This window comes from Sylvia atricapilla, chromosome 3, assembly GCF_009819655.1.
Source record: "Sylvia atricapilla isolate bSylAtr1 chromosome 3, bSylAtr1.pri, whole genome shotgun sequence".
NCBI classification, from domain to species: domain Eukaryota; kingdom Metazoa; phylum Chordata; class Aves; order Passeriformes; family Sylviidae; genus Sylvia; species Sylvia atricapilla.
Window position 1 is genome coordinate 32,853,274 of NC_089142.1, and position 25,732 is coordinate 32,879,005.

The 25,732-nt window shown below is 39.0% G+C and overlaps 1 protein-coding gene across 2 annotated transcripts in view; it reads left to right on the forward strand.

Annotated features, from left to right (window-relative positions):
- Positions 1-1,142: 1,142 nt before the first annotated feature.
- BCKDHB (branched chain keto acid dehydrogenase E1 subunit beta) overlaps positions 1,143-25,732 on the forward strand; it is a 108,051-nt gene continuing 83,461 nt past the window's right edge. Inside the window, exons 1-5 of one of the 2 annotated variants that reach the window (XM_066315069.1) lie at positions 1,143-1,289; positions 3,754-3,831; positions 6,397-6,465; positions 24,076-24,209; positions 24,872-25,027. In XM_066315069.1, coding sequence (XP_066171166.1) covers positions 1,154-1,289; positions 3,754-3,831; positions 6,397-6,465; positions 24,076-24,209; positions 24,872-25,027 — 573 coding nt within the window. In that variant the 5' untranslated portion in view covers positions 1,143-1,153. The remainder of the gene's footprint in view (positions 1,290-3,753; positions 3,832-6,396; positions 6,466-24,075; positions 24,210-24,871; positions 25,028-25,732) is intronic. The other variant, XM_066315068.1, reaches the window with a different exon arrangement.

Consider the following 25,732-nt stretch of genomic DNA (forward strand, 5'->3'; position numbering starts at 1 on the left):
CTGTTGGAACTAGATCATCTCTAAGATCCTTTCCAACTGTTATAAACGATTAGAAGCCAATTCAAAATAAAAGAATTTATTTAGCAATTTTTCCAAAATCAAATTGAAAGGCCACAATAAAATCAGACAACATTGATCAAACGCTGGGTGGACAGGGTAACAGCAAAGGTGCCATCCAACCCTGCCACTAATGCTGGGTCCTAGCGTACGGTTTTTATACAGTTTATTTGTCCCGAGGCTAATTAAAAGTCCGAATATTCATGTATTTCTTTATTCCCAAGTAAGGTTTTGAAAGGGGTTCCCATAAGTATGAAAAGACAATTCAGGAGTCTTCTCGGATTCTTTCTTTGGGGTGCTGATTCGATCATCCTCCGGATCCTCCACCAAGACTGATATCAGGTCTTGAGCAGCCGTGAAGTGGAAGCCCATCCTTGATGAATGGGCCATCTCCAGTCCGGCCCTGTTGTTTCAGTTGCAGATTTTGTGGTTTCACAACTGCACAATAGGCCTTGGAATCTCGGAGACGCCCTCGAGTAGCCTTTTCATAGTCCAAACTTTTGATGCAGTATTTTATACACGAATTTATATATTACATTTATCACACAACCAAAACCAGCCTACAATTTCTCGATTCTGGGGTGCTGACACGACGACCCCAGCAGTGGAAAAAACGAGAAGAGTTTACGGGGAGAGGTGAAGCCTTTCGCTTCAGCTGCGACTGTGACAGCACCCAGCGTGTGGCGACGCTCCCTGTGGCCGTGCCTATGACTGTGCGCACAGCTGTGCCTGTGGCCATGGCTTGTGGCCGTGCGGCTGTGATTGCGGCGCTGCCCGTCCCTTCCCTGTCCCTTCCCCGTCCCTGTCCCGTCCCTTCCCTGTCTTCCCCTTCCCTTCCCCGTGAGGGCTCCCGGAAGCAGCGCGCTCCCCTGCGCGCGCCCCCGCCCACGGCTGTCGCGTGCCGCGCACGTACCCGCGCCGCCGCCCCCCGGCCTCGCCCCCCGCACGCGCGCAGCCGAACCCCCTCCCGCTCCTCCACCCACCGCGGAGCCGCCGCTGATTGGTCCGTGCCCCGGCGGCGCTGGCCAATGGCAGGCCGGCCCGGGACCCCGCCTCTTTAGAACCTGCTGGCGGCGGAGGGCCCGGCATCGCGGCGATGGCGGCGGCGGGGCGGGCGCTGCGCGGGGCGCTCCCCGCACGGCTCTGGGGCCGCCTGGCCCCGCTGCCGGGCGCGCCCCGCCGGGCCGCCGCACACTTCGCTTTCCAGCCGGACCCGGCGCCCAGCGAGTACGGTGAGAGCGCGGCTGGGCCGGGGTCCACCCCGCGGGCCGGCCTCAACCTCGCTCTGCCGCCGGCTCCTCCCTGTCGCCCCCGCCCTCTTGGCGGAGGCTGTCGACAGCCCCGTCCGGGATGGGAGGCAGGCAGGCAGAACCCGGTGAGGACCCGGCGGTCCCCGGGCGAGTCGGGCCCCGGGCGGCGGAGGCATCCGCACGGCCGCGTGACCCTGCTGTGTCCTCGGCGCTTCCACCCGCGGGTTTTCCGCGGAGATCCTGGCCCCTGGGTGGGAAGGCCGCTGTGGGCCGCTGTGGGCCGGCCGTGCCGCAGGCCCCGTCGGCGGTGGGGTGGGTGAAGTGTTTGGAGCTGTCAGTGCCGGGGCTGCGGTCGATGGGCCCGTCGTGTGCTCGGACCTGCCAGGCCATCCTCGGCCCCTGTCCTGTACCAAAAGCTTCTAGCAGTAACTTACTGACTTGACGTCTGTCCTGGTTTTTGTATTGCATGCTTAGGTCACGAGTGTGATAATAAAACTGTGATGAATAAAGACTGCTGTCCGCCGAAAAGGCTCGAGGTCATCCTCGTGGTCACATGGTTGAGAGTAAACACAGATAACTTGGAAATGAACAGGCCATGGTGCTTGATTTTTGTTTCTGAGATGTATCCCTGCAAATGGCTAGTGTCGAGTTCTCCTGGAAGAAGTCTGCCAGCTGCAGAACAGCTGTTTCTGTCACGTGAACCTCACTATCCTCTAGGAAGCTTGTCACTTGGTTGCATGCTGCGGTGTTGCCTCTCGGACCAAGAGAAACAGAGTTCTCTACCGTTTCTGTTGGTGATCAAGATGTACAGGCATCCGAGGTGCCACATGGTGCAGCTTGTGTATGGCAGGTCCCTGCCTGAAATCATGTGAAGAAGCTCTGGAGTGGCATGCCTGTTATTATCATTAATTAATAGAAAACTAATTCCCTGAGAGTTTAGATGCACTTTGAAATTCTGCAAAAAATAGTGGAGGTGAAATAAAATTATGGCAATATTGATCTTGAAATTGTTGAGATACTGCTTTTCCAACTTCACAGTTCAAATCTACAAGGCACAATTAGTTCCCCCTTTCCTATGTAGGGCTGATACAAAGGCCTGTGTTATAAGCAGAAGAAGCAGGTTAGAACTATTATGGTGAGGAGTTTCTGACAGTAGCTTAAGTAATAGCCATTTATTTATATCAAATACTGGAAGGCTGGTATGTTGTAGTAAAGATAACCTAAGTACTAATGTGGATGACTAGGGAAAGAGAGAAACAGCTGCTGTTCTCCAGCTTTTCTTCTCTTGAATTTGTAAATTTTGCTCGTTAGGACTTTTGTATAACTTGCACAGTTCACATTTTCCTTTCCAGAAAGGGCCATGTAAAGTATAACAAGTGAAGTTACCAAGCACAGGGATGTGTAGGAATGCAGCTGCTCAGGTGTGGAGTGACATGAGTCTTTTACAAAAAATACTAACATTAATTAACGATTTGGAAGAAAGGGCAGCTGAACATTTATTGAGAGGTACTGTAACTACTGGAAAAAGAATGTAGTTCTCCTTCCTGAATTCTGACACCTGTTATGTTTGTGTGGAATCTTCATCTAATCATCTTAATTAATTAATTTTACACACTGTGTGTGTTGGCAGGTAGCATTCTCCTGGACTGTGGCTTCTAGCCATTACATAAGAGGTTTTGCCAGTTGAAGAGGTACCAAATATCAGTCAAGCAATTTCTTACTTAGTTTCTTTTAAGGATTATTTTATTTGCTTGGAGAACCTGAATTGATCACAGTAGTGAGGACCAGGCCATTGTTTTGGTCCATCTTTGGTTTCAGGCCTCCTTGTTTTTCCCTGCAGTGCTGGAATGAAGAAGAGCACTCTGGTAGTCTTGGTCTGAATTAAACAGCTTGCTTTACTTCAGCAACAAGTTTCTTTCTTTGAAGTATGGATTTGATGCTTCAGATACTTACTAACTGCAGTGTAGAGAGTAGGCCAGTGGTCTAGGAAATTTCTAGATAATAATAGGTGTCTAATATGATAAATATTTCTAGATAATAATAGCTGTCTAATATGATTAAAGAATAATAAAGTAAGCTTCAGTGAATTTTAGTGGGAGGGGGATCCCAGTCCTCAAAACAATACTTTGGTTTCTTCCTTTGAAAAGGAAGGCATTGTTCCCAGTGTTTGACTGAGCATTGCAGAGCTGCATTTGCTCTAGGCAAGAGCATAGTTTTTTGAAAAAAGAACAAATCTGGAAGTAGAATTATAGTCCTTGGGAAGGCCAAGCATGCAATCCCATCTATCCCATCATTTAAGTTTATTCAGCAGATGAATGTTGGATATTCCTAACAGGGATCTTGTTTTTGATGGTTTTTTAGTTTTTATGCATGTTTTCACCAACGTTTTCCAATGTGCCTTGTGTTTTGGACCAAATTAAATTGTGGAATGATCGCTTTCACACAGGGCAAACTCAGAAGATGAATCTCTTCCAATCCATAACAAGTGCCTTGGACAATGCTTTAGCCAAAGATCCAACTGCAGGTACTTTATACTTGTTAGTGCGTTTTGCTTTATATAAATTGTGTTTTGGTTTGCCTGTCTGTGTACGATATTTAGTGTATTTCTCATGGCCTTTAAAATTTTCTAATAACTTATTTCTATACTTTGATTTCAAATCTTAAAAATGTGTTGCATTAACGTTGGGTTATATGGCCTAAGATGCAGTTGTATCTTCTGTATTAGCTCTGTGTGTTTCACTTGAAAGTGAGGACGGGAGATACATTATCTTAGGTGCTTAAAGTGTTACTGATGAGAACTGTCCTTGAGGGCAGCTTGAGTCCCACTAGTACAAGTTTTAAAAATGTAAACATTACTTTTACATTTCTTAAATTTTCTGTTCCCTAAACCGGTGTTTTTTTTAGAGATCATATATTCCTTGCTCTGTACATCCTGCATTCTTCCCTGCCCTCCAGAATTAATTTATAGCTTTACTGATTTCTGTTCACTGTTGTGCATAGGCAGTGTAAGATTTGCTGGCCTTTTGCGGTCTGGATAACCCATAACTTGGAAGATGCGACTTCATTATAGTGGGATTTAAAAGGCTTATCCTAAACTATTGCACAAAACTATTTACTCCACTTTTAATTCTTATGCATAACAGGAGGTCTTTTGCTTCTGTTGTCCTAACAAAGGCATGATGGTGACCAGATATCTGAAAGAGATGCTTCATGCCATGAGCACAGCTGCAAAGGCTGCATCATCTTGTGTACTTTTGGGTTTTCTTTATAATATGTTAGTAGTCCTTTTTGGCAGTGCTTGAATCACTGCTTAACCTAAAGTCTGACTAATTGTCTAATCTGTTGGGACAAATTGCATGTTGTCTGTCCAGTACTATGCCTGTATCCATTCCCTCTCAATCTCAACTGTCTTATTTGCACCTTGATTAGATTAAACTTAGACAACTGAGGGTAAATAAGGGCCAAAACAAGATTTTATTATTATTTCTGTAGAATCAGCCTTATAAAAGCAAGTAGAATGTTAGTCCAGCAGGAACCTAGACTCATATCTAATCTTGAGCCTTTAGAGAACCAATTGCTCTAAGATTCCAGTCTTGCTCCTCAGCTTTGCAGGGCTTAGTCTTTGTAAAGCCCTTTGCAAGACCATGTTGGAGTTCTACAGTCCAGATGTGAGTTCTCAGAATCACTGCACTTACTGAATTAATTAGGACTTTTCGCAATAGAAAACGTCCTTCATATGTTTTTAGTTGTATGGGAATTAAGCAATTGTTTAAGTGTGGAAATCCTCATACTTGTGCTGATGAGAATTAGAATCTCTCCAGGAAAATATATTACAGTGGCTGAACTGAATGAGTAAATCCATTCAAGTTGATGGATACCAGCATTAAATAGGAATATTTTTTGTAGATGCCAGCTGGCTGAAAATAAAGGAGCCATATCGTAACAGAAAGGACTTACAAAGATTTTAAGTACATAAAATCCCTCCTAAATTATTGTTAAAAATTAGAGAAGTGATCTAGGGACACAGTTCAGTCGTACACTGCATGAGTGTGTTCATTCTACATCTTTGGAGAAGTTATTTTTCTTTAAGTGGTGTCATTGATGTGATTAGCATAAGTATGCTAATCCCTTTTAGTGAATCCAATCAGAAATTTATTTTATTTAATTTAGAATAGTATTTGAAAGGCAAGAAGGTTAACTTACTATTTTGTGTCCTTTAGAAAATGGAGAATATGGAAGAATTTGGGAATAATCAGAACTGACCCTGGTTTATGCAAGCAGCTGTTGAGGATATTGCTGCACATCTTACATGCTTAAAAAATTGAAATGGACAGTACTTGTTTCTGTGAAACAGATAAAAAAAACTTGTAAGAAAAATTACATGTAACTGTTCCCTAAATTCAAAGAAAAAAACCTAACAGATTAGTTGATATGAAGCGAAACTTTAAAGGCAAACACTTTCAGTGATAAAACTCTTGACTACAGTAGTAATGTTAAATACTGAGAACTGTCCTGTTTATTAAATAGGCATCTTTTCTGTGGAGGAGTTCCTTTAAAGTCACTCTTCAGGGGTCTGGCAAGTATTTTTGGAGAAGGCTTGACATTTCACATTAGATTCATATTCTGAGAAAAGCTTCAATTTGATGGTTTTCAAAACACTATATTTACTGAAATCTGTGGATGAAGAATACCAATGGTTACCAGTTGAAGCAGAAGGCTTAATTTCAATGACTCTTTGATGACTGAATGTAACTACCTATTGGAATTTTGCTCACTTAGTTTTAGACACTGTGTTATTATAGGGTATTTAAAAAAATAGATACCTAATGAAAGCCTAACAGAATCAGTTTCATGAATTCTGTATTGAGACAGCTGTGTTGGTGTTCTGATTCCTCATTAACCTTAGTTCTTCATTTGTTATAGTCAGGCTGTGCCTGAGAAATGCTTAGATCTAGATAAATCTTGAAATGAAATAAAATGTAAGGAGTTACTTTTGTTAGTGTCAAATATAAAAGCATTTGAAACATTATTGTTTAAAAGCAAGATGCATTGGAGTAATGTTAGCCTCCCCTACTGTTCTCATTTTCAGTTGTATTTGGTGAAGACGTGGCCTTTGGTGGAGTCTTCAGATGTACAGTTGGCTTGCGAGACAAGTATGGTAAGCTAATTTATAAATCTGACATCAGTTTCATATTAGCATCTCTGCTCTTTTTTTTTACCCATTTTGCTGTGAGAAGGACTGTTACTGGAATGCTGAGAAACTGTAAAGTCAGTGTTTCATGTGTGGCAGGCTAGTCAGTGTATAGCATTTTACAGGTTTTGGAAGCTGGTTGTGGAGACAGTAACATGATACAGCTTTTAATGTGGCAATTGCTACTCCCCTCGCTGTAATTGCTGCTGCCCCACTGGACTATTACAGAGGAGAAGAGGTTATAACATATTAAGTTTCAGCAGTTACTTTCTTCAAGGCACGGAGATGACTTGGACCTCTTGCAGCAAGTGATGAAATCTATTTAATGATAATAAAGATGTGTTACAGCCATCTTGGAGAACAAAGATCCACCTTTTTTTGAGTAAACCAAAAAAGGGAGAGGATGAAGACTATACTTCTAAGAAGTTTCAGAAACACAACCGTATTTCATTGTCTTGCTTCTCTGCTACAATTATTATGTGCATGTTCTCATGCTCTCTAGTTTACACATTGTTCAAATAATTTGGGTAGAAGTCCTGTTGGCCATGATCTTTAGTGCTGCTTGTTGAGACTGGGTTACAGCTCTGTAACTGGTGTGATATGTTGACTGTGTGTGCTAGACTCCATGTGAAAACCAGGCCTTGGAGACAGCAATGAGTTGCTGGAAACATATGCAACAGAAGATGTTGTTTGGGAAATAAGTAACAGGAGCAGATGATTGTGTAAGCAATCTTCTTGTGTTTCAGTGAACATCTCCAGTTTAAAAGACAGAAGGGACAAACTTTATGTTGCTAGAGTGCTAGAGTGGTGCTTTGAGGGTCATTTGATTTTTCTTTTTTTTTTTGTAAGACAGTCATATAATATTGGAACGAAGAGAAGAGGTAATTTAATCTTTGTAGTAGCATTTTACTGGTAATGTATTCCAATGTGCCAGGGCTGTTCAAAGACTCTGTGACAGCCCTGACTGCCCTGACAGAGTACAGGGGGTCTGCTGAGGGCGTGCAAAGGACTGTTTACACTGTGCTAATCAGGATGATAACCAGCCATCACAGCACATCAGCAGCCTGCCTAGAATCAGGTTTATTTCATGGGTATAATAAAAAAGATTTTTAATGAGATTTTTGAGGAAGCTATGATGTGAATTTGAGACTATTTGGAAAGAACTTTAAAGTGTGAGAGGGAACGTGAGAATTGGGGAAGCACTTATATGAACATTGAACAAGGACTAATGAAATTTGTATTGCTATTTCCTCAAAAAGGGTACTGACCTCTTCAGGGTGAATAAGAGGATAGATTTTATGAGGAAAAACTAAGAAGTGCTCTTGTTTCAGGGGATCCTAAAGTAAAATGGGTAAGTATATTAAGTGCTGATGAGGTCAGATTAACAAGGTAGGAAGCTGTCTCTTCACATTCATTCAGACTATTGCCAAAGATCTTATTGCTTGAGGAAAAGTGTGTCAGCTAGAAAAGAAGAAAAAGAATTGAAATACTTTTTGCTGTTTTCCTACATTAATAAAAAGTTTGTTTTACAGATTCTGGTCTTTCGGTCTACGTGAAAAGTGAACTCAAGGTGTTGATAGTGACTGAGAGAGAAGGAGGTGGAGAAGGCATGACTTGATGGGGTGTTTTGACCCTGGCTGATGGCTAGTACCATTCAAAGCTGCTCTGTCATTCCCCTCAAGTGGACATGGGAGAGAAAATGTAATGAGAGGTTCATGAGTTGATATAAGGATATGGAGAGATCACAAACTGATTACTGCCATGGGCAAAACAGATTTAACTTACCAAAATTGGTTGAATTTATTACCAGTCAAAATCAGAGTAGGATATTGAGAAGTAGAACATGTCTTAAAAACACGTTTCCTCTACCCCTCCCTCCTTTCTGGGCTTAACTACACTCTTGATTCTCTGCCTCCTCCTCTCCCCGGGTTGCACAGGAAGACAGAGGACTGGAGTTACGGTCAGTTCATCACTTGTTGTCTCTGCCACTGCTTCTTGGAGAGGAGTGTTTTCCCTGCTGCAGCGTGAGTCCCCTCCACAGGAGACAGTTCTTTATAAACTTCTCCAGCATGACTCCTTCCCCTGGGCTGCAGTTCTTCATGAACTGGTCCACTGTGGGCTCTTTCCACAACGTGCAGTCTTTGAGGAACAGGCTGCTCCAGAATGGGTCTGCCAGCAAAGCTACTCCAGTATGACCTCCTCTCTCCACAGGGCCACAGGTCTTGCCACAAGGCTGCTCCAGTGTGACCTTCCATGGATTTGTAACCTTTGGACATTTCTGCTCTGAGGTGGTTCCTTGAGGGGCTGCAGATGGATCTCTGCTGCCCTATGGACCTCCATGGGCGGCAGGGCCACAGCCACCTCACCATGAGCTGCACCAGTCTGTGCCATAACTTTTTTTTGTTTCCTTCTTAAATATATTATCACAGAGGCATTACTGACATTGGTGATGGGCTCATCCTTGGCCAGAGGTGGGTCTGTCCTGAAGCCAACTGACATTGGCTCTGTTGGACTTAGGGGAGGTTTCTGGCACCTTCTCACAGAAGCCACATCAGTAGCTCCTTCCCCTTCTATCGAAACCTGGCCATACAAACCCAATACACAGGAAAAATAAAAAGTTTCTTATGATGCTGCTGAGGCCCCATAAGTAAATGAAAGACAGTATCTGAAATAGAGGTTTGAGCAGAAAGAGAGTCTGAAGATAAGGTCCTGAATTTAGGACTCATTTACAAAATGGAAATCCAGTTTTGTAAGGAGGATAAGAGGACATGGGTAACTCAGCTTCTTTTTTCACTGATAGTGAAGTTCAGTAGAAAACAGGCAGTGGCTGAAGAGGGAATGGCAAAGATGAACTGGAAAATGTACTGAAAATATAATTAAAATGCTGAGGAGAAACAGAAAAGACTGAAGGTGCAAAGATTGAAAGGATACCATGTTTTGAGGGATATGTCTGCCTATCAGCACAGCCTCAGAAATTAAATAAATTCTAGATGGAATGCTTGTTTTATGAAAAGGCTAGACTCCATGTAAAAGTAAGGAGCAATTCCAGATGGAAGTGACAACCAGCCAACCTGATGAATCTTATGGGGAAGGTTACATGCGCTTACTGACTCTTTCCCCATCCCCCTCCTGAATTTACCATCAAATTCTAATAGGTGATGCATGTAATATAATATGAGGTTATTTCTATATGTTGATATAAAATATGAAGGAATGAATGGGGTTTTTTTCTCCTATCCTGGAAGAGAGAGGCTGATTGTTGTTTCATTTGTTTAGTTTCATTTTCCTTGTAGATAATTAACATCACTAGGTGGCAGTCTATGTCTGTAAATAGTTATTTTGATACAAATTGATAGTTCACTTTTAAGCTTTTATAGAGGTCAAGGTCTAAATATAATCTAATATTATAGTAGGAAAAATTAATATATTAATGCTCTGTAGTAGTATTATAGAGATGTTGGTTGCTGTCCAGAATGTTACTGAAGACTCTCTGGAGAGACAGTAAAAGAAATTTGCTTTTAGAATAAATTGGTCATTAAATATAAAAGCTGCCTTTTTTTTTTTTTTTTTTTTTTTTTATCTTTTTTCTTTTTTCCTGTGCAATGTTATGTTGTACAAACACAGCCAGAGGCCTGGACTAATATGTGAAGGAAAGCTCATTGGCTTTTTAAGGAAATAAGTACAACCTTTCGATCAGATTAATTTTTAACATCCTACCAGGAATTTTGTTTAAAAATATTTAATTAAGGAGTTGTACGTAAATAAGTCAGTGTGTGGAAGTTTCTTTTCCATGATAATATGGCTAAAGATAGTATGTTTGTTCCTATACATCTCATGGAAAAGTGTGAAATACATTATTCCAGTTTTCTGGGGTTGAATGGAATGTTTAAAAATCTGTCACTGTGTAATTCTGAAAATGAGTAGACTTTCTGAAATATTTGTGCAGAGTGCTCCTTTCAGATAAGGGAAATAATAGTTCTACACTTTTTTCCTTTGTCCCCTCCCTCTGGTCTGGTACACTGGAAGGCATATTCATGTTTTATTTCTTATCTCCTTCCCCATCACCCTCTGACAGGTTTTTGATTGTCAGTGTTTTGCAGAAGTTACATCCTCTAACCTCTAGGGTATCTTTTTGAAATAAGGAATGCTTGCATTTCCATAGTCCTGCTCTCTGGAGGAGTTTCCTGGCCTTAGAACAGTGTGATGTAAACTGCCTATTGTATTGTTATAGCCTAGGTAATGTGTGCAAGCATTTTTTAATTTTATTTTTTTAAAGGGAAGTGCATTATTATTTCAATCCTTCGCAGAAAATGCTGTCCATTTGTCTTTGAGTCTGGAAATGGATTTAAAACAATGATCTTGGAGTGGGAATACGTGTCCTGTTGCTTTGTCTGAAGTGTGAAATAAAGCTGCAACATGTAAAGATCACTATCATCCAGAAATATAGAGGAGATCAGAGGTAGGAAGTAGTTGACAGGAGGTAAAGAAATGGGAGGAAAAAACAGAGGTAAAAACAAGGTAAAAATGGAGAGAGTGGACAGAAGTGAAGACTGAGAAACAAGAATAGTAGAAATAGTGATTGACAAGGGATGTCACTCAGAAGAATGCTAGGGCAGGTGTTTTTTGTGTAACTCAAAAAAACCCAAAAAACCTCTCTCTCCTACTGTGGCCAATAAATAAAAATTACATAAACAGGGAAGTGAAGTGTGTGTACATATATATATATAAAATACTTTCCTTGAATGTTCTTTCTGCTGTCCTCCAAACACCTACAGCTTGAGGGCTTCCTTATATCTTTAAGTGTCTCTGTGGTGATTTGGCCTTTGTGGTGATTTGTCTTTCCTACCATTCTGGCCTTCACTTGAAAGGGAGAATCTGATGTGCACTTGGTGCCATGTCAAAAGACTGTCCTTAGAGAGGGTAAGGATCAGCAGCTTTCTGACTATGTCAGAGCTCGATATTTTGAGAATGTGGAATAGGATCGGTCCTTGCTCAGAACTCTTGAGTCCAACAGAAGAAAGGTGAGCTTGGCTGGTCTTTCCCCATAACAGTGCTTGGGTAGAGGCTGACTTTTTTGGGTTTATGTGTTCACTTTTACAGATGAAGTTTGCAAACTTTTGGAGGTTCCTCTCAATTCCCTGTTGTACAGCAGCCTGCTGTTCCTTGTCATGGAATGTCCTTCTGTTTGCTATCAAGGGAGTCTAGGTGACTGTGAAAGTTAGATTACCAGTATTTGGAGGCCCAAATAAATTGTCTTCTAAGGTTTTGAGCTATTGAAAATTATTTTTGACTGAAAGAGTAGTAGAAATGAGTCTTTTACTTTTCAGTAGGGAATTCCTGAATAATGCCATTTTAATTTCCTTGCAACTCTTTGCAAATGCAGGTAGAATGTGAATACTTTGAATGGGAGTTGTTATTTCAAAGACTCTCTCAGTTCCAGGAGGATGTCACCATGGTATCTCCTGCCAGAAGCAAATGTTTTCCCAGGGTATAACAGACTTGGCCTAATGCTGTCCCTTGGAGTTTTGAACTTACTCCCCAAAGGGTTGACTGAGATACCAAAACTGATTTTTGTGGAGATACAGTAGAAATGCTTTTTTCAGCAGTTGTTCTTTTGAAATGTTTTTGAATGAATTTGTCTCTTGCTCATGTGGTAATTTGTCACTGTTTGGGATCCTCTGTGTGATCACAGAGTGAACAAAAGGAAAACCGGTTTCTTCCTTTCTGGATTAATGTCCCATCACTGATTGGAGGGTTTTTGACTCATGGCTTTCTATTTTTTATCTGTTCTCTTTGGTCTCTGTTGTTGCTGTTCCCCTCTTTTTGTTTGTCAGTGGACACAGAGATGTACTGCCTACAGCATATGGTATCCTCGAGCACAGTCAATTAGAACAAAGTGCTTTTCCCAAGGTTTCTGTGTAACATTGCTGATATCATCTACAGTGGTGTTTGCTGCCTTTATTAGCAATGCAGTGTTCACTGTCAGTTTGTGGTCTGATTTAGTCCCCAAGTATTTTTCTAATCTGCTGCTGTGCAGCCACTAATTGCTTTTTTGCTGTGTGGACACTTGATAAAATGAAACTCAGAAAGAACAACTCTGTGTCACTCCTATACATACATAGGATGAAACATACCAATCTCAGATCATTACCTTTTAGGTAATTCTGAGTTACACATGTGGCTAAAGACATTAATACATGTAGATAGTAGTAAATGTGTAATAAGCAGCTTCATTTTTTTTCTCCTTACTCATTTTACAGTTTTGTAATGTAGAGTGGAAGGGGTAGGTATGCACAAGTAACTTGAAATTTAATTCTCTTTTTTCCCTAATATTTTCAAGCTTATAGGCTTGTTCTATATATAATCCTTCCTGTGCTTTATTATTACTATTATTATTGCTTTGATGCAGCTGGAAGTGTAAATATAGTTGCCAGGATTATTTTCTTCCAAAAAAAGAAAAAAAAAATTAAAAAAAAATTAAAAAAAAAAGTTTGCAGTAGATGAGGAGCAGACTGTAAACAGGAATTTCTGTCTATTCAGTCAGTTCAGGATGTTTTCTTGCAAATTGATAAATCACAGGGAAAAAAAAGAACATCAAGAGAAGAGGTAACACTTGTATTGAATTGTGTGAGAATAGAGCGAGTTGAATCATAAATTTCCCCTGTGGCAAATTTCAGACGCATCAAAAGGCAAGTGACTGAACTACATATGAAACCACAGTCGTAGCTGTGAAAGAAAATAGTATCCTTATGTTCCTTATGTCAGGATGACCTAGCCACATTAGCAATCAACTGGATGCTTTAAAAATGATTTTATTTATCACTTCCATACTTGTTTTCCTTTCCTTTCTGTCTGCCTTACAAAATTTTCTCTCTGAAGCACAGGGTATGTTTTGGGACAGATCAGCTGGCAAAGGCTGTTTTTAGCCTTCAGTGGTGAAGTTTCTCTGGCTTTCTTACACACATGGTCCCAGTGCAGGATTATTGTTATGGTTTGAAGCTTTTCTTCATTGGTCAGTTTTCTCTGAACTCTAGTTGCTGCAGCTGGAGGATGTAGGGCATCCAAAACTGGATACTTTAGTCTTGTGTTTTACTCAGTAAAACCTGGTTGCTTACAGCTTTCTGTTGTTACATCTCATGATAATGCTAGCTTGTCTTGCAGCAATAATGTGTATTTAGAATACCTGATCCATTGTAATCCCTGGTTGTTATTCTGTAGACTTTGTGTCTAAGGTGTAAACACCTTTGTGAGTTTTCAGGGAACACTTCATTCTCAGTAAACGAATCATTTATTTATAGTCCAGTAAACTAATTCAGTAGTCTTTGTTTATTTGGCCGGGAAATGGCTGTACCTAACCCTGCCCAAGGGATGCCAGCTTTTCCAAAAAAATAGTAGTCATTCTTTGAAGGTAAGTATTTACTTGAGCACAGTATTATTCTATGAGCTTTAGCTGTAGAAAACTCCTGAAAGCGAGTTCTGTGTTTTAATGAAAAGCCTGTGAAGGAAAACATTGGCGAGAAGATACAGTTGTCTCCATGTTGTTATGGTATTTGGTGAAGGTTTTGTTGGCTGAAGTTTGGATGTGCTTGCAAAAACTGGTTAATATCCAGGTGGCTTTTAATAGCATGAAATGATGGGAGAAACTTCTGAAGCCGAGCTAATAGAGGTAGATATAGTATAGGGTTGTTTTTAAAAAAACTCTGACAGTTTGCCTCCAAAATACATCAAATACTTTGAAATGTTTATATTGTAAATATTTCTGTTAGTGATTTCAGGACATTTTTTACTGCATAGACTACACTTAATTTTACTACTAAGGGAGCAGAGATCTGGGTTGTTTTGGTTGTCCTTGTGGTCCCAAATGTTACTGTGCAAGGGTACACAAACACTATTTGGATGGGCTGTAATGCAGTATATTAAGGCAGTGTAAGTGCCTCCCAAAAGCTACTAGTAGTTGAGTCTTAATTCAGCAGGTGGGAAGACAGTGTGAGGTTTTTATGTGGAATTTTTAATCAATAGTCATGGTGTCTTTTGCATTCTTCTAGAACCATATGCTGTCATGAGGAGGAGGAAAAACTCAGCCTAAAGTAGCATAAGTATTAAGGCTTTACTGTATAAGCAGATAAAAAATGTTATTTCAATGTTTCAAAAGCAGACTGCAGGCTTGCTGGAGAAACATGGTGCTTCTTTGGCATAGGTCCTGGTCCTTCCTAAAACATTGCATTTGGTAGAAGGAAGGAGTTCAGAATTTTTGACATCATGGATGTAAGCTAAGGGTGAAACATTTTATTCAGAGTTCAAAATGGCTGCTTGTGTGTAGATTGAGTAAAACCTAAATAGCCTGGGGTTTGGTTATCATCATTTCTTTGTGGATAGATTTAAATGGAGAATTCTGCAGCTTGCTTGCCTGGTTCTTCCAGCACAATTTGGCAAGACCTGGATTTGTTCTGATTTATATAAATGTCTTTGACCAGTAACATCTGGAGAACGTGTTCCAGACTCATTACACAATAGTACATTTTGTTCATTTTCATCTTAAATAGCCAATTCTTTTTTGAAGATTTACAGTAAGAAAAAGAAGAAAAGTTATTTGAAAACTTGGTAAAATGTATTAAACCCTTTTTGCTCCTTTTGTATTGATGGTATTATGATATAAATCAGTCTCTGTCACAGCTAAATAGCTTTTATTTTAGTTTTTTTCTTTTCTTTTTAATTGTTCTGATAGTGTGCCTGGTGTGGAAACTGTATTTTATTTATTTGGGGTTTACTAATATTTATTATGTTTCTTTTCCTATGTTGTAAACCTGTTTGAGGGAAAGATAAGGAGTATATATTTTAATATAGAACTTGATACTCAGTGCATAGCTTAAGAAAGCTGTTCTCACATTTTTAAGATATTTCAAGACATTGCTGGCAAAAAAATGTGCTACTGAACTTCATAAAAATGGAATTTTCCACTTCAGAAAATACTTGCAGTGAAACATGTAAAAAATATTTTGATAATGTCATGTCAAAGAGGATGAAACTTCATGTGTTAAAGACCCAAGGGCTAATTGATGAGCGTAATTAGTCTTTACAGTCTGTATTAAATACCAGGTCTGCAAGCAAATTTTGTGTACCCTCTTTTAGACATCTCTCTTCATGCTTTTGCAATTCCTTAGGTGGAATTAAGTGATTCTCAATTTCTTTGGTTAGTCCTGTGATTCCCTCTGTTTCATTTATATGTTGGTTTATCCCACTCATCAACTGGGGTTAATTCAATATGTCTGCTGTGAGTTTGGTGGCAAAAGGTTGGTAATTTCAATTTAAGAAGGTGCTGCAGGCTTTATTACAGGGAATAAAATTCTCAGAGTTTTCTAGGAAGTAATTTGCTTGAAGCCTAAAAGGGTGAAAAAAATCAAGACTAATATGCAAGTCTGGGAATTGTCTAAGCAGATGTGAAGCAGAAGCACTTTGAGGTGCAGGTTAATCTTATTTTGACTTGATTCAGAGTCTTCTTCCAGTGACCAGGTTGACATAACATGCTAGTAATTTATTATAAAAGATCTCATTTTTCATTTGCAGAAACATTAAATTCTCAAAACCTGGCACAGGGTTTTCATACTTACATGGAAGCACCAAATATAGACTAATTTATTAATTTTTCTCATGCACATGTTTTGCATTATAAAGAGCAGACATGGTTACCAGTGAGATTTGTAAGATGGTTTTCATTACTGCACGTTACTGATCATTGAGCTCTTGGCTCCTGAGTACATCTACAGCAGGATGAGATCCTTGCTCTTGTGTTGAGAATACCTGCTTCACAATCCCAGGCAGAATAAAATATGTCTACACTACTGATGCTGAGGAATGTGAGAGAGAGTAACTTATATTCGACATTTTTGCCTACTCCTTGATTTGTCATCCATATGGTGGGCACAGATTCCTACAGCAGAATTTTCATTAACAGGTTGCAATACTTAACTTTGACAACTGTTTTCTGTGTTTCCTGTTGGATCTCTCTCATGTCATGTCATGTTGCAGACCATGTGAAAATGGGTGGAACTGACGTAAACCTTGTAATTTAAGCTGGTGTGTTGTCCTCTGCTTATACCCGCATATATGTTTGGTTGATGTCAATTTTGGGGCATATTTTTGCAAGTTAGCCCTCTGTCAACTGGCATGATGACAAACTCATGTCAAATTGTGTGTCAGTTATGCTTTTCTTCAGGTGTGCTTCTCACATGGCTGAAGTTTTTTGTGGTTGACAAAGGAATGTTATTAATTGTAGCTGGAGGAATGTTTGAATGCTTTGTCCAGTTAGGCATTGCTCTTTTTTTATTTAGGCTGCAACTGGGTGTATGAGGCAGATAATGAGGAGGATTTTGGTGTGGAGTGGGCAGCCTGCATTAATGTTTGAACTAGCAGTTCTAGCTCAAAGTGTTCTCAACAAGTCATTCCCTTACTCAAGATGAGTAAGAGCTCATTAGATCAAAACTGCTGTTTTACCTCCTCTTCCTCCAAGAGTCCCTCAGAAAAGTGAAGAGAAATTCTGGTGAAGAAATCTGCCACTGAGATGTGAGCTGCTTTTTAAATGTTTTCCTAAGAGTGTGGATCTGAATGAGTACTATTGATGTCATAAATGCTTCCATCAACAGGACAGGTAAAAAGTTTTGGCTGTCAGCATGTAGCCCTGCTTGGGGCTGTTAATAAACCATAGAAGGTTATAAAGAGAAGACCTTGAAATTCATCTGTTTCAAACCAGTACTCAACACAGAGCTGAGGGCTTGTCCAGGTGAGTTTTGGACATGTCCAAGGCAGGAGCTTCTACAATCTTTGGACAGCTTATTCTAGTATGTGACTACTGTCATATTGAGGGCTTTTTTTTTTTCCTTTAATATAATTAGGTTACTTTTTTGCATCATTCTTTCACTTGACACTGTGTACCTGAAAAGAATCTGCTCTTCCCCCTGTTCATACTACTGCTTGGCTGCTCTTCCATTGTGGGAGAGGGATTAAATTACTTAGAAGATTACCAGCATTCAAAGCTAAAGCCAAAGCTCTGCATTAACCTCCCCCAACTCCTCCCACTTCTTCCCTGAGAAAGGGAGAGAATTGCATAATATATTTTGATGTTTTTTGTTTATTCTTTAGCTTTCAGTGACTGCTAGTTTGTCACAAATGATAGGAAATCTGAACTGGGGAAGAGGGCTAAAAATGAAATTTTCACTCTTTACTTTAGGAAGGCAGAGGTGTTAAAGGAGTTTTTCTGAGTCCTGTCTAATCCAAAAGTCTGTAAGCCTGACAAGGCCCTTCTTAATGTTATATTCATGCTGTAAACTTTTAGGATTTACTAAGTTTTACTAGAAAGTTTTCCTTCCAAACCTGAAACTGGTAACTGTGCAGATTGTAAGAATTTCTAGGTAGTGGAGAAGGTTACTCCCTGTTCGTGGTAACCTTTTCTTTGTAATTCAGCGGTTCTCCTGACTCTGGTATTATCTGCAGTCTTTGAGAGTGAGAACTAAATGAAAATGCAATAAACATGCTTTTCCCCTGAGGGAATCTTGAGAGAGAGGAGGTGAAAGAGTAGTTGTGATCTCATGAGCTCTTAGAAGAAAAATGCATTGTCTTGGGTCAAAGAATGACTTGCTGAGAACACTTCGAGCTAGATCTACTAGTTCAAACATTCATATTTCTTCAAATGTATGATTTAGTAACTGGGGGAGACTTTAGGAGGAACATACACCCTTCAGCTGTTCCTAATTTCCTAATTACTTGTATTGCTTTTCTTAAGTATTGTTTATGTCAGTGACATATATGAAAAACCTATGAAGAATTCCTGCTCTTACCAGTTTCCAGGCAGGACAGATAACCTTTACTTGGGCAATACAATGGTGACAAGTGGTTCAGAAGGATGCATTTTTTATGGGATTTTCTTTTTTTTTTCCCAAATGAAGCATAATTAAGACTCCTGTGAACAAGTGAAACCAAGTAAGAGACTTACCTGTTACTTGATCTTTAAAACTTCTGTTTAAAAACTTCTGTCTAAAACTAGAATAAGAATTCCTTTGTTGTGAAATAGAGGATGATAGTGGATTATGCAGCAGCACAATAGGAAGAGGCCAATTTAGTTTAGTGCATGCAAATCTGATTTCTGACCCTGTTGTCAGTTGCTAACAGATTTCAGCAGTAAGATTTTTAAAATTAACTTTTGCATCTTACTGCCATAATTTGACCTTTTGGAATATTTATGGAAAATGTAATGGGAATGCCATATACTTAGTTGCTAAATAATCAAAATTTGAATGACTTTTTATGTCAAGGTAACTAAATGTTGAAATTGTTTATAAGTATAGGCAGTGTATACACAGTGTGTGGATAGATGTATTTCTCCTATTAACACCCAATTCGCTGCACTTGAGACTTTACACTGACTTGACTGAGGGCTGAGAGCTGGTCACTCAGCCCTGGGGTTGGCTGAGTTATGCCATAGGCATGGCTGGGCCCTTGAAGCCTGTTACCAGTGTTCGGGCGCACACAAATGTTCTTGGCTTTTGCAGAATACAGGGTTGGGGAAGAATAGGAGAGGAGTATAGCTAAATCCTGGTAGTTGTTCTATGTGCAGTGGGTAAAAGTCATCTTCAGTAGTTAAAAGTTACTTGAAATCCTTTTCATTTCATGTAATCACTTTTCATCAATTAGGGGAATTGTATTTTAACACGGATAGCTCTGGAAAAAGCAGCTTTTTAAACATGTTAGTGTGCAAGGTTTCAAGACTGTGAGTTAAACCATCTCTCTGTCAGTGTACCTGAGGCCCTGCTTCGGACAAGTAGGTTTGAAATTTCTGTATTCAGCTGTAAAGTTAATGTACTGGTATTCTCTTCAGAGCAACAGGGCCTATTTTTTTTAAAGCTGGGGAACGATGACTGGGTTATCAATAGAAAAAATGGTAGAACAAAATGATTAAAACTAGTAAGTTAGTGGAACTACTTTTTGTTACCCCTGAAGCTCTAAAAGAGCTGAGTATAAATTTACCAAATTTACTTCTGTTTGGCCTGCCCTCTCATATAGGACCAGAGAAATGGAAAAGTACAAATGTTACGGGTTTAAACCCAGGGTTTAAAAGGGATGATGGGACCAAGAAAGCTTAAATGTTGAATAGATTGTGTTAGCTATGTTAAGAAATAAAATTAATGGACTGATTTACAATTACATATCTAAAAAATCGTGGATATTCTAAGAATAAAAAAGGTCTTTAAAGGCAGGGCTGATTGGAAATGAGTAATTCCTATTTGAATTTTCTGTACAAAGTCCCTGGTGAGTAGCAAAAAAGCTCATCTGCTGTGACTTCCTTTTCTTTCCATTCCTTTATGTATGTGCAGCCTGACTGCTTTGGTTGAATTCCTGATAGATTTAGCTTCTTAGACTTTTCTGTTTGAATTCTGATGGATATTTTAAATGGAAATCAGTGAGATCATTGGGAAAAATAAATTTCAGTCTGCGTATATTGTTAATACTGCTCAGTACTGACATCTTTTAAGATGTGTTCTGCATTTTTTTGATACCAGTGATATAGAAGTATTTTGAAAACAAAGCACAGTTTTCCTTTGGCTAAATCACCAGCAGCACTCCTTAAACCACCCAAATGGTCTAGGGTGGACTCCTGCAGTGATATGAAATTACTCAGAGTTGGAGCGTTGGGTGATGTATTAATGTTATAGGAGATTTAATATTGTTTGAATATCTCATTTTTGAAGTTAAATAAAGACAGGAACATGCCTCATTGCAGTTACTGAAATCTGAAATACTTTTTTCCTGATGGCTTGGAACAAATAAAGATGAAGCAGCCAAAACATTAATGCACAATAATTGACTACAAATGTCTGTAAACATGTTCTGTTAGGTTGCTATGAAACTCTTTATTCCTGGCGAATGAGAAGATGACTGTGAGACTGCCTTAAAGCTGTTGTCTCTTACACAAACGGTCAGTGGTAATTTGAACATCCAAAGAGTATCCATGGGGTACTCTTCGTTCTGAAAATCATGAAGATCACTCCTTTTTTATTTAAGTAAAATTGAACCAAGTATTGTTTTCTTCCTTAATGCTTATTCTTCATAATTTCAGATTTTCCTTTTTAGGGAAGACTTCTAGAGTGTTTCCGAAACATGCATCTAGTCTTACTCCCGAGTTATTGGGATGGAGAGATGAGAAGGATCATCCTTTTTTTCACATAACCCTCCCTGTTTGCCATATTGCTTCCCTCAGTAGCTGGCAAAGGGCACTGACCTGTTCAGATGGCTGAAAGCAGGGATGTTTATAAAGCCAGGCAGGTCAATTGAAATGCACACCAGCACAATGTCTTCCTGCAGGGGCTGATGCACCTGGCTTCAGTAAATGCAGAGGTCCTACTTTCACCTGGACTGACAAGTCAGCTCATTGAGTTGGTGCTGGTTTGTTTTGTGCTGCGTGGCTGACGCAAATCATAGAAGAACACACATAGCAAGTGTTTCTTTGTTGGTAAGGAAATGAAATATGGAAGTGCTAAGTAATTTTGGTGCTTCAGTCAGATTTCAGCTGAAATCTGACTTAGCTTGTTTGCAGAGGGTGATACGAATGGCTGTTTATAAAAATGGACTTCCCTTTTACATTTTGAAAAAAAGTGAAAAGTAAGAGAATGTGAAATAAAATATATAAAAAATACATGGACTTAATGGATTTAAATGCTAAATATTTAAATAATTTTTGTTAGTTTTAGTAGTGATTTTCATACAGTATCAATAAAAATAGAAGGTTAAAGCAACACCATACAATCTTTAATGTTTGGGGAAATGAATAAATTTTTTAATCCTAATAATGTGTATGTCTTTTTGTCATAAGGGGTGAGATTTTATAAAGAAAGCCCTACCCTTTGAAACTCTACCCAAAGTTGTTTTCCGATCTAATATATTGTAAAGTGCTTTAGGATTTGCTTTTAAGAGGTCAGTATTATTGTTTTAATGCTACTGTCAAAACCATTGCTGAGTGATAAATTTCATTCATTTAGTTCCCTAGCTCACTCTTTTCTCTTTTAAGTCATGATGCTTCAAAATTGTACTTTTAGTCCTGACACTCCAAATTAGGTGCTTCATACTCCTCACATTACAGCTGTCTGGTTGTATTTCACTTTTGCTTTATTGATTTTCACTTGATTTATGTAATCATCCTCCACTGATAGCAGCATGATGCCTCTCATTTAATATCTTAGTAGTGTTTCAGCAGTTTTATTAGGATGTATTTTATATTTTGAAGTATAGAGTTAGATACTCTACATATTCTAGTGTGGTGCCGCTAACATGCTTTTAAATTAATTCACCACCCTAAATTGATATTAAATAATTACTTTTCAAGTCTGTATAGATTATTAGTTAAAAGCTCATTTTACAGGATTGTTCAAATAGATTTTGATTTTTGTGTGGGGGTTATGCTTATTTATGGCACCTGTGTGTTAGGTTGCTTCAGTGTACTTTGAAAAATCTGTTCATAAAGAATAAGGTTAGGTAAGCTATATAAGTCTTAGATCAAAATATCCTGTAAGCAAGTGAATTGAAAAATAGCGATCTTCCAATGGATATTAGAAGCAGGAAAGTAGAAAATAGGAAAGAAAATTACCAACATTACCATATGTCTTTCTAATGTTAATATATTTCTAATTTACTAAAATAAGATTTGTTTTAAATTAAAATTAATTGTATCAGTGAAAGAGAAGGGAATCAAGATGTCTAATTCATGGTATGCTGAATAAATAAAAGGGAGGGAAGGAAGTGTTTGCCAAGTTTTTATAGTGGATATGGGTACAGGCCTTCTGTCCTGTGAAGCACCTTCACAGTTGTGGTAATAAGGCCTGGGACAGCTACACATTTTCACAGGAAGATTATTTTCCTCTTTTTTTTTTGGCCATGATGTCTGGCAGTAGAGAGAGTGCACAAAAGGGATATAGGAACTGAGATTACAACTCCTTCAGGAATGAGAACAATTTACACAGTAAAGAGTTCCTCTAGGAACTCTTTCCCTTTAGGGGCAAAAAGAGTCTTGGATTCTCTCTGTTTCCACTGTCTTGTATAAGAAATGATGGTGTGTTCTGCAATTGTGGCAGTTCTTTGGACTTAGTATTGGCTTGTGTAGCCTCACTGACACCACCCACACTGTAGTATCCTTTGATGGCATTTCTTTTTTAAATTGCTTTAAATAAATGTTCCTGGTGGAGGGGAAAAAAAAAAGGAAAGTAGAGGGAGAGCCAAAAACTTATTCACTGATGTATATACATACATGCATATGGACAGGATACAAGGGGTGACCATGGTGTGCTGGGTGATGTGTGAAAATGAAAGATGTGTCCTTTAAAGATCTGTTAAACGTACCTCCCTTTAGGTATATTGTAAATACAGCCTTGGACAATGGTTTTGCTCTAATAATCCCTTTCTGAAAACTTCTGTTAGCTTTCCTTTTATGTTTGAACTTACAGATACTGAAATTAGAAGTTATCCTAGTAACAGCTTTCCCATTTACTAGTTCAGTCTTGTTTTTTGGTTAGTTGTTTTGTGGTTATTTTGTTATTGTTTAGTTTATTTCATAGCCACTGGTGTGCACTGTGCACATTTTTTCCATTCAATTTGAAGTCTTTGCATTTTCATGCATGATGGATTCCTGTAGAAACCTACTGTCTACTCAATGTTCAAAAGGGAAGATTTAATAGCAGATTGAGATTTTTCTGCTGTACTCCCTTGGCAGAAAAGTACTGCTGGCAAATATTGTAAATATGTCTTGCAGGGGATATTGTAGTGGTGTTTCATCTCCCTCCCACTTCTTCTTGCTTTTAATTTCATGAACTGAACAATTTTGTGTGCCACTAGCTATTAGATTGATGTGTATTTGGGATCTGAAATTACTGTGGCACAGAAATACGTCAGGACTAAAATAACCTTTTGCGCTTCCATAGGGAGGAGGTGAAATCAAATGTTTTTGGTTTGTAGCAGGAACTGCAGTTCCTTGGAGACCAAGCAAATTATATTAACGTGGCCTTACCTTGGGAGAGAAGAGTGGTAAGAATGGGCACTGCTCATGAGGAGTGTGGACAAAAGGCAGTGTGCTTTTGTACAGGTGCACCTGGACATCTGTATGCCTCTGAGTAGGAACAATTGCTTTTCAGTGCCTGGGAAAAAATGGAAGAAACAACACTTACCTTTATTGCAAACTTTAAAAAATGCTTATAAGTATTGTTTACTCCCATATAAGCATGAGATGTGTGCATATTTAAGTGTGAATATGTCAGAACAAATTTTCATTCGAGTGTTAAGAATGTTGTAAGTTGGAGAAACAGTTCTTAGGTGTTATTTAGTTTCACCTTTTCTTCCTCTGAGTTGTAACAAGTTAAAGTATCTGTACCTGTAATGAATGGTTATTGCTTCTACACCTGAAAAAGCCCATCTAAACAGCTATATGCTTAATTGCATGTGACTTTTTATAAGTAAAAGATTTCTAGAGCAATATTTTCCACTTAGAGCTGATGTATTAAAGGAATTGTGTGTTTGTTTGTTTGTTTTTTTTTTTAAATATAGGTAAAGACAGAGTTTTCAACACCCCTTTATGTGAACAAGGAATTGTTGGCTTTGGTATTGGAATTGCTGTTACAGGTGCTACAGCCATTGCAGAAATTCAGTTTGCAGATTACATTTTTCCAGCATTTGATCAGGTTAGTACTAATAAATTTGAGAGCAGTTAAAAGAAATCTTACAACTGTTTAAATTACTCTTCTGTTAGCATTAGCCTTTGGTTTAAATATGTAATTTTTGCAAATATAACCACAGCTGTATTACTAATATTTATGCATGCCTTAGGTAAACAGGCATAAACTACAAATAGTGCTAGTACTGTACTCTAAACAGTAAACTGTACCATGGCCAATTTGAAGGCTTATTAAATAATGGAAATTAAAGATCTGGTTTGAGGCAAATGTCTGTTTGTTTTAATTTTTGATTTTGTGGCTGTGTTGGCTTCAGCAGCTATAAATTCAACAGCCTGTGTCTTCCGAACACAGTCTCATTTCTGCATACAGCTGCAGCTGGCCATGTGATCACAGGAGAAAGTGCATATCTGAACTGGGCTGATTGACAGAATAGGATGAGGAAACAACTGGGTTATAAGGCTACTCCTGAGGTTTAGGCATCTAACTTGAACACAATAAATTACTGGTTTATTGTCTTTGTGCTGACTTACAGTATTCCTTTGCTTCTAATTTCATCCTCTGAATCCCATGCATGGAACAGATGATGTAGTTGCATTGTTGTTGAAGTGTCTTGGTGCATAACTAGAGGTATTGGACTGAATGTAACTTTTGCATATAAATCTTCGCAGATTGTTAATGAAGCAGCAAAATATCGTTACCGCTCTGGAGATCTGTTCAATTGTGGAAACCTCACCATTAGAGCACCCTGGGGCTGTGTGGGTCATGGTGCACTATATCACTCTCAAAGTCCAGAAGCCTTTTTTGCTCACTGTCCAGGAATAAAGGTATAGTAACTCTTATTTTTTTAAGGATTAATTTTGTTTGTTTGTTTGTTTGTTCTATAATGAACCTGATTAGCATTGAGTCTGGGTGCGCACAGGAGAAGAAGGGTAGGTGTCAATCCACAACAAAATATCTGAATATGTTAATTAAATACTATTAGAAAACTTAAACCGTGTTAAGTGTTTGAGAATTTATAGCCATTACTGAAGTGGTCTTTAGTAGACATAGCATTTTGTATTCATTTGTTTTTTTGCACTACAGACATACATTTTATATAATTTTGTGTCCAGTATAGTACAGAACCTAAAAATGAACAGTTAATAAGTAGTACTTTTTATTTTTTTTAAATTTTTGCATCTCTCTTAAGTGCATCATTGAATTAATTTATATGAAGGACAGCAGTGGGCAGTAGGCACAAACTGAAACACCAGAGGCTCCTTTTCAACATGAGAAAGCACAGGTTGCCCAGAGAGTTTGTGGAGTCTCCATTCCTGGAGGTACTCAGAATTTGTCTGCATGTGGTTCCAGGCAACTGGATCTGGATGGCCCTGCTTGGTCAGGGACATTGGATTAGATGGCCCTCTTGAGGTCCTTGCCAAGCTGAACTGCTTGGTGGTTCTCTAAGTGAGAACTTCAGGTAAGCTTTCTGCCTGAGATGGTGGCATCCCTTGAAGGGAAGATGCCTAGTACTTAGGTGAATAACTTTA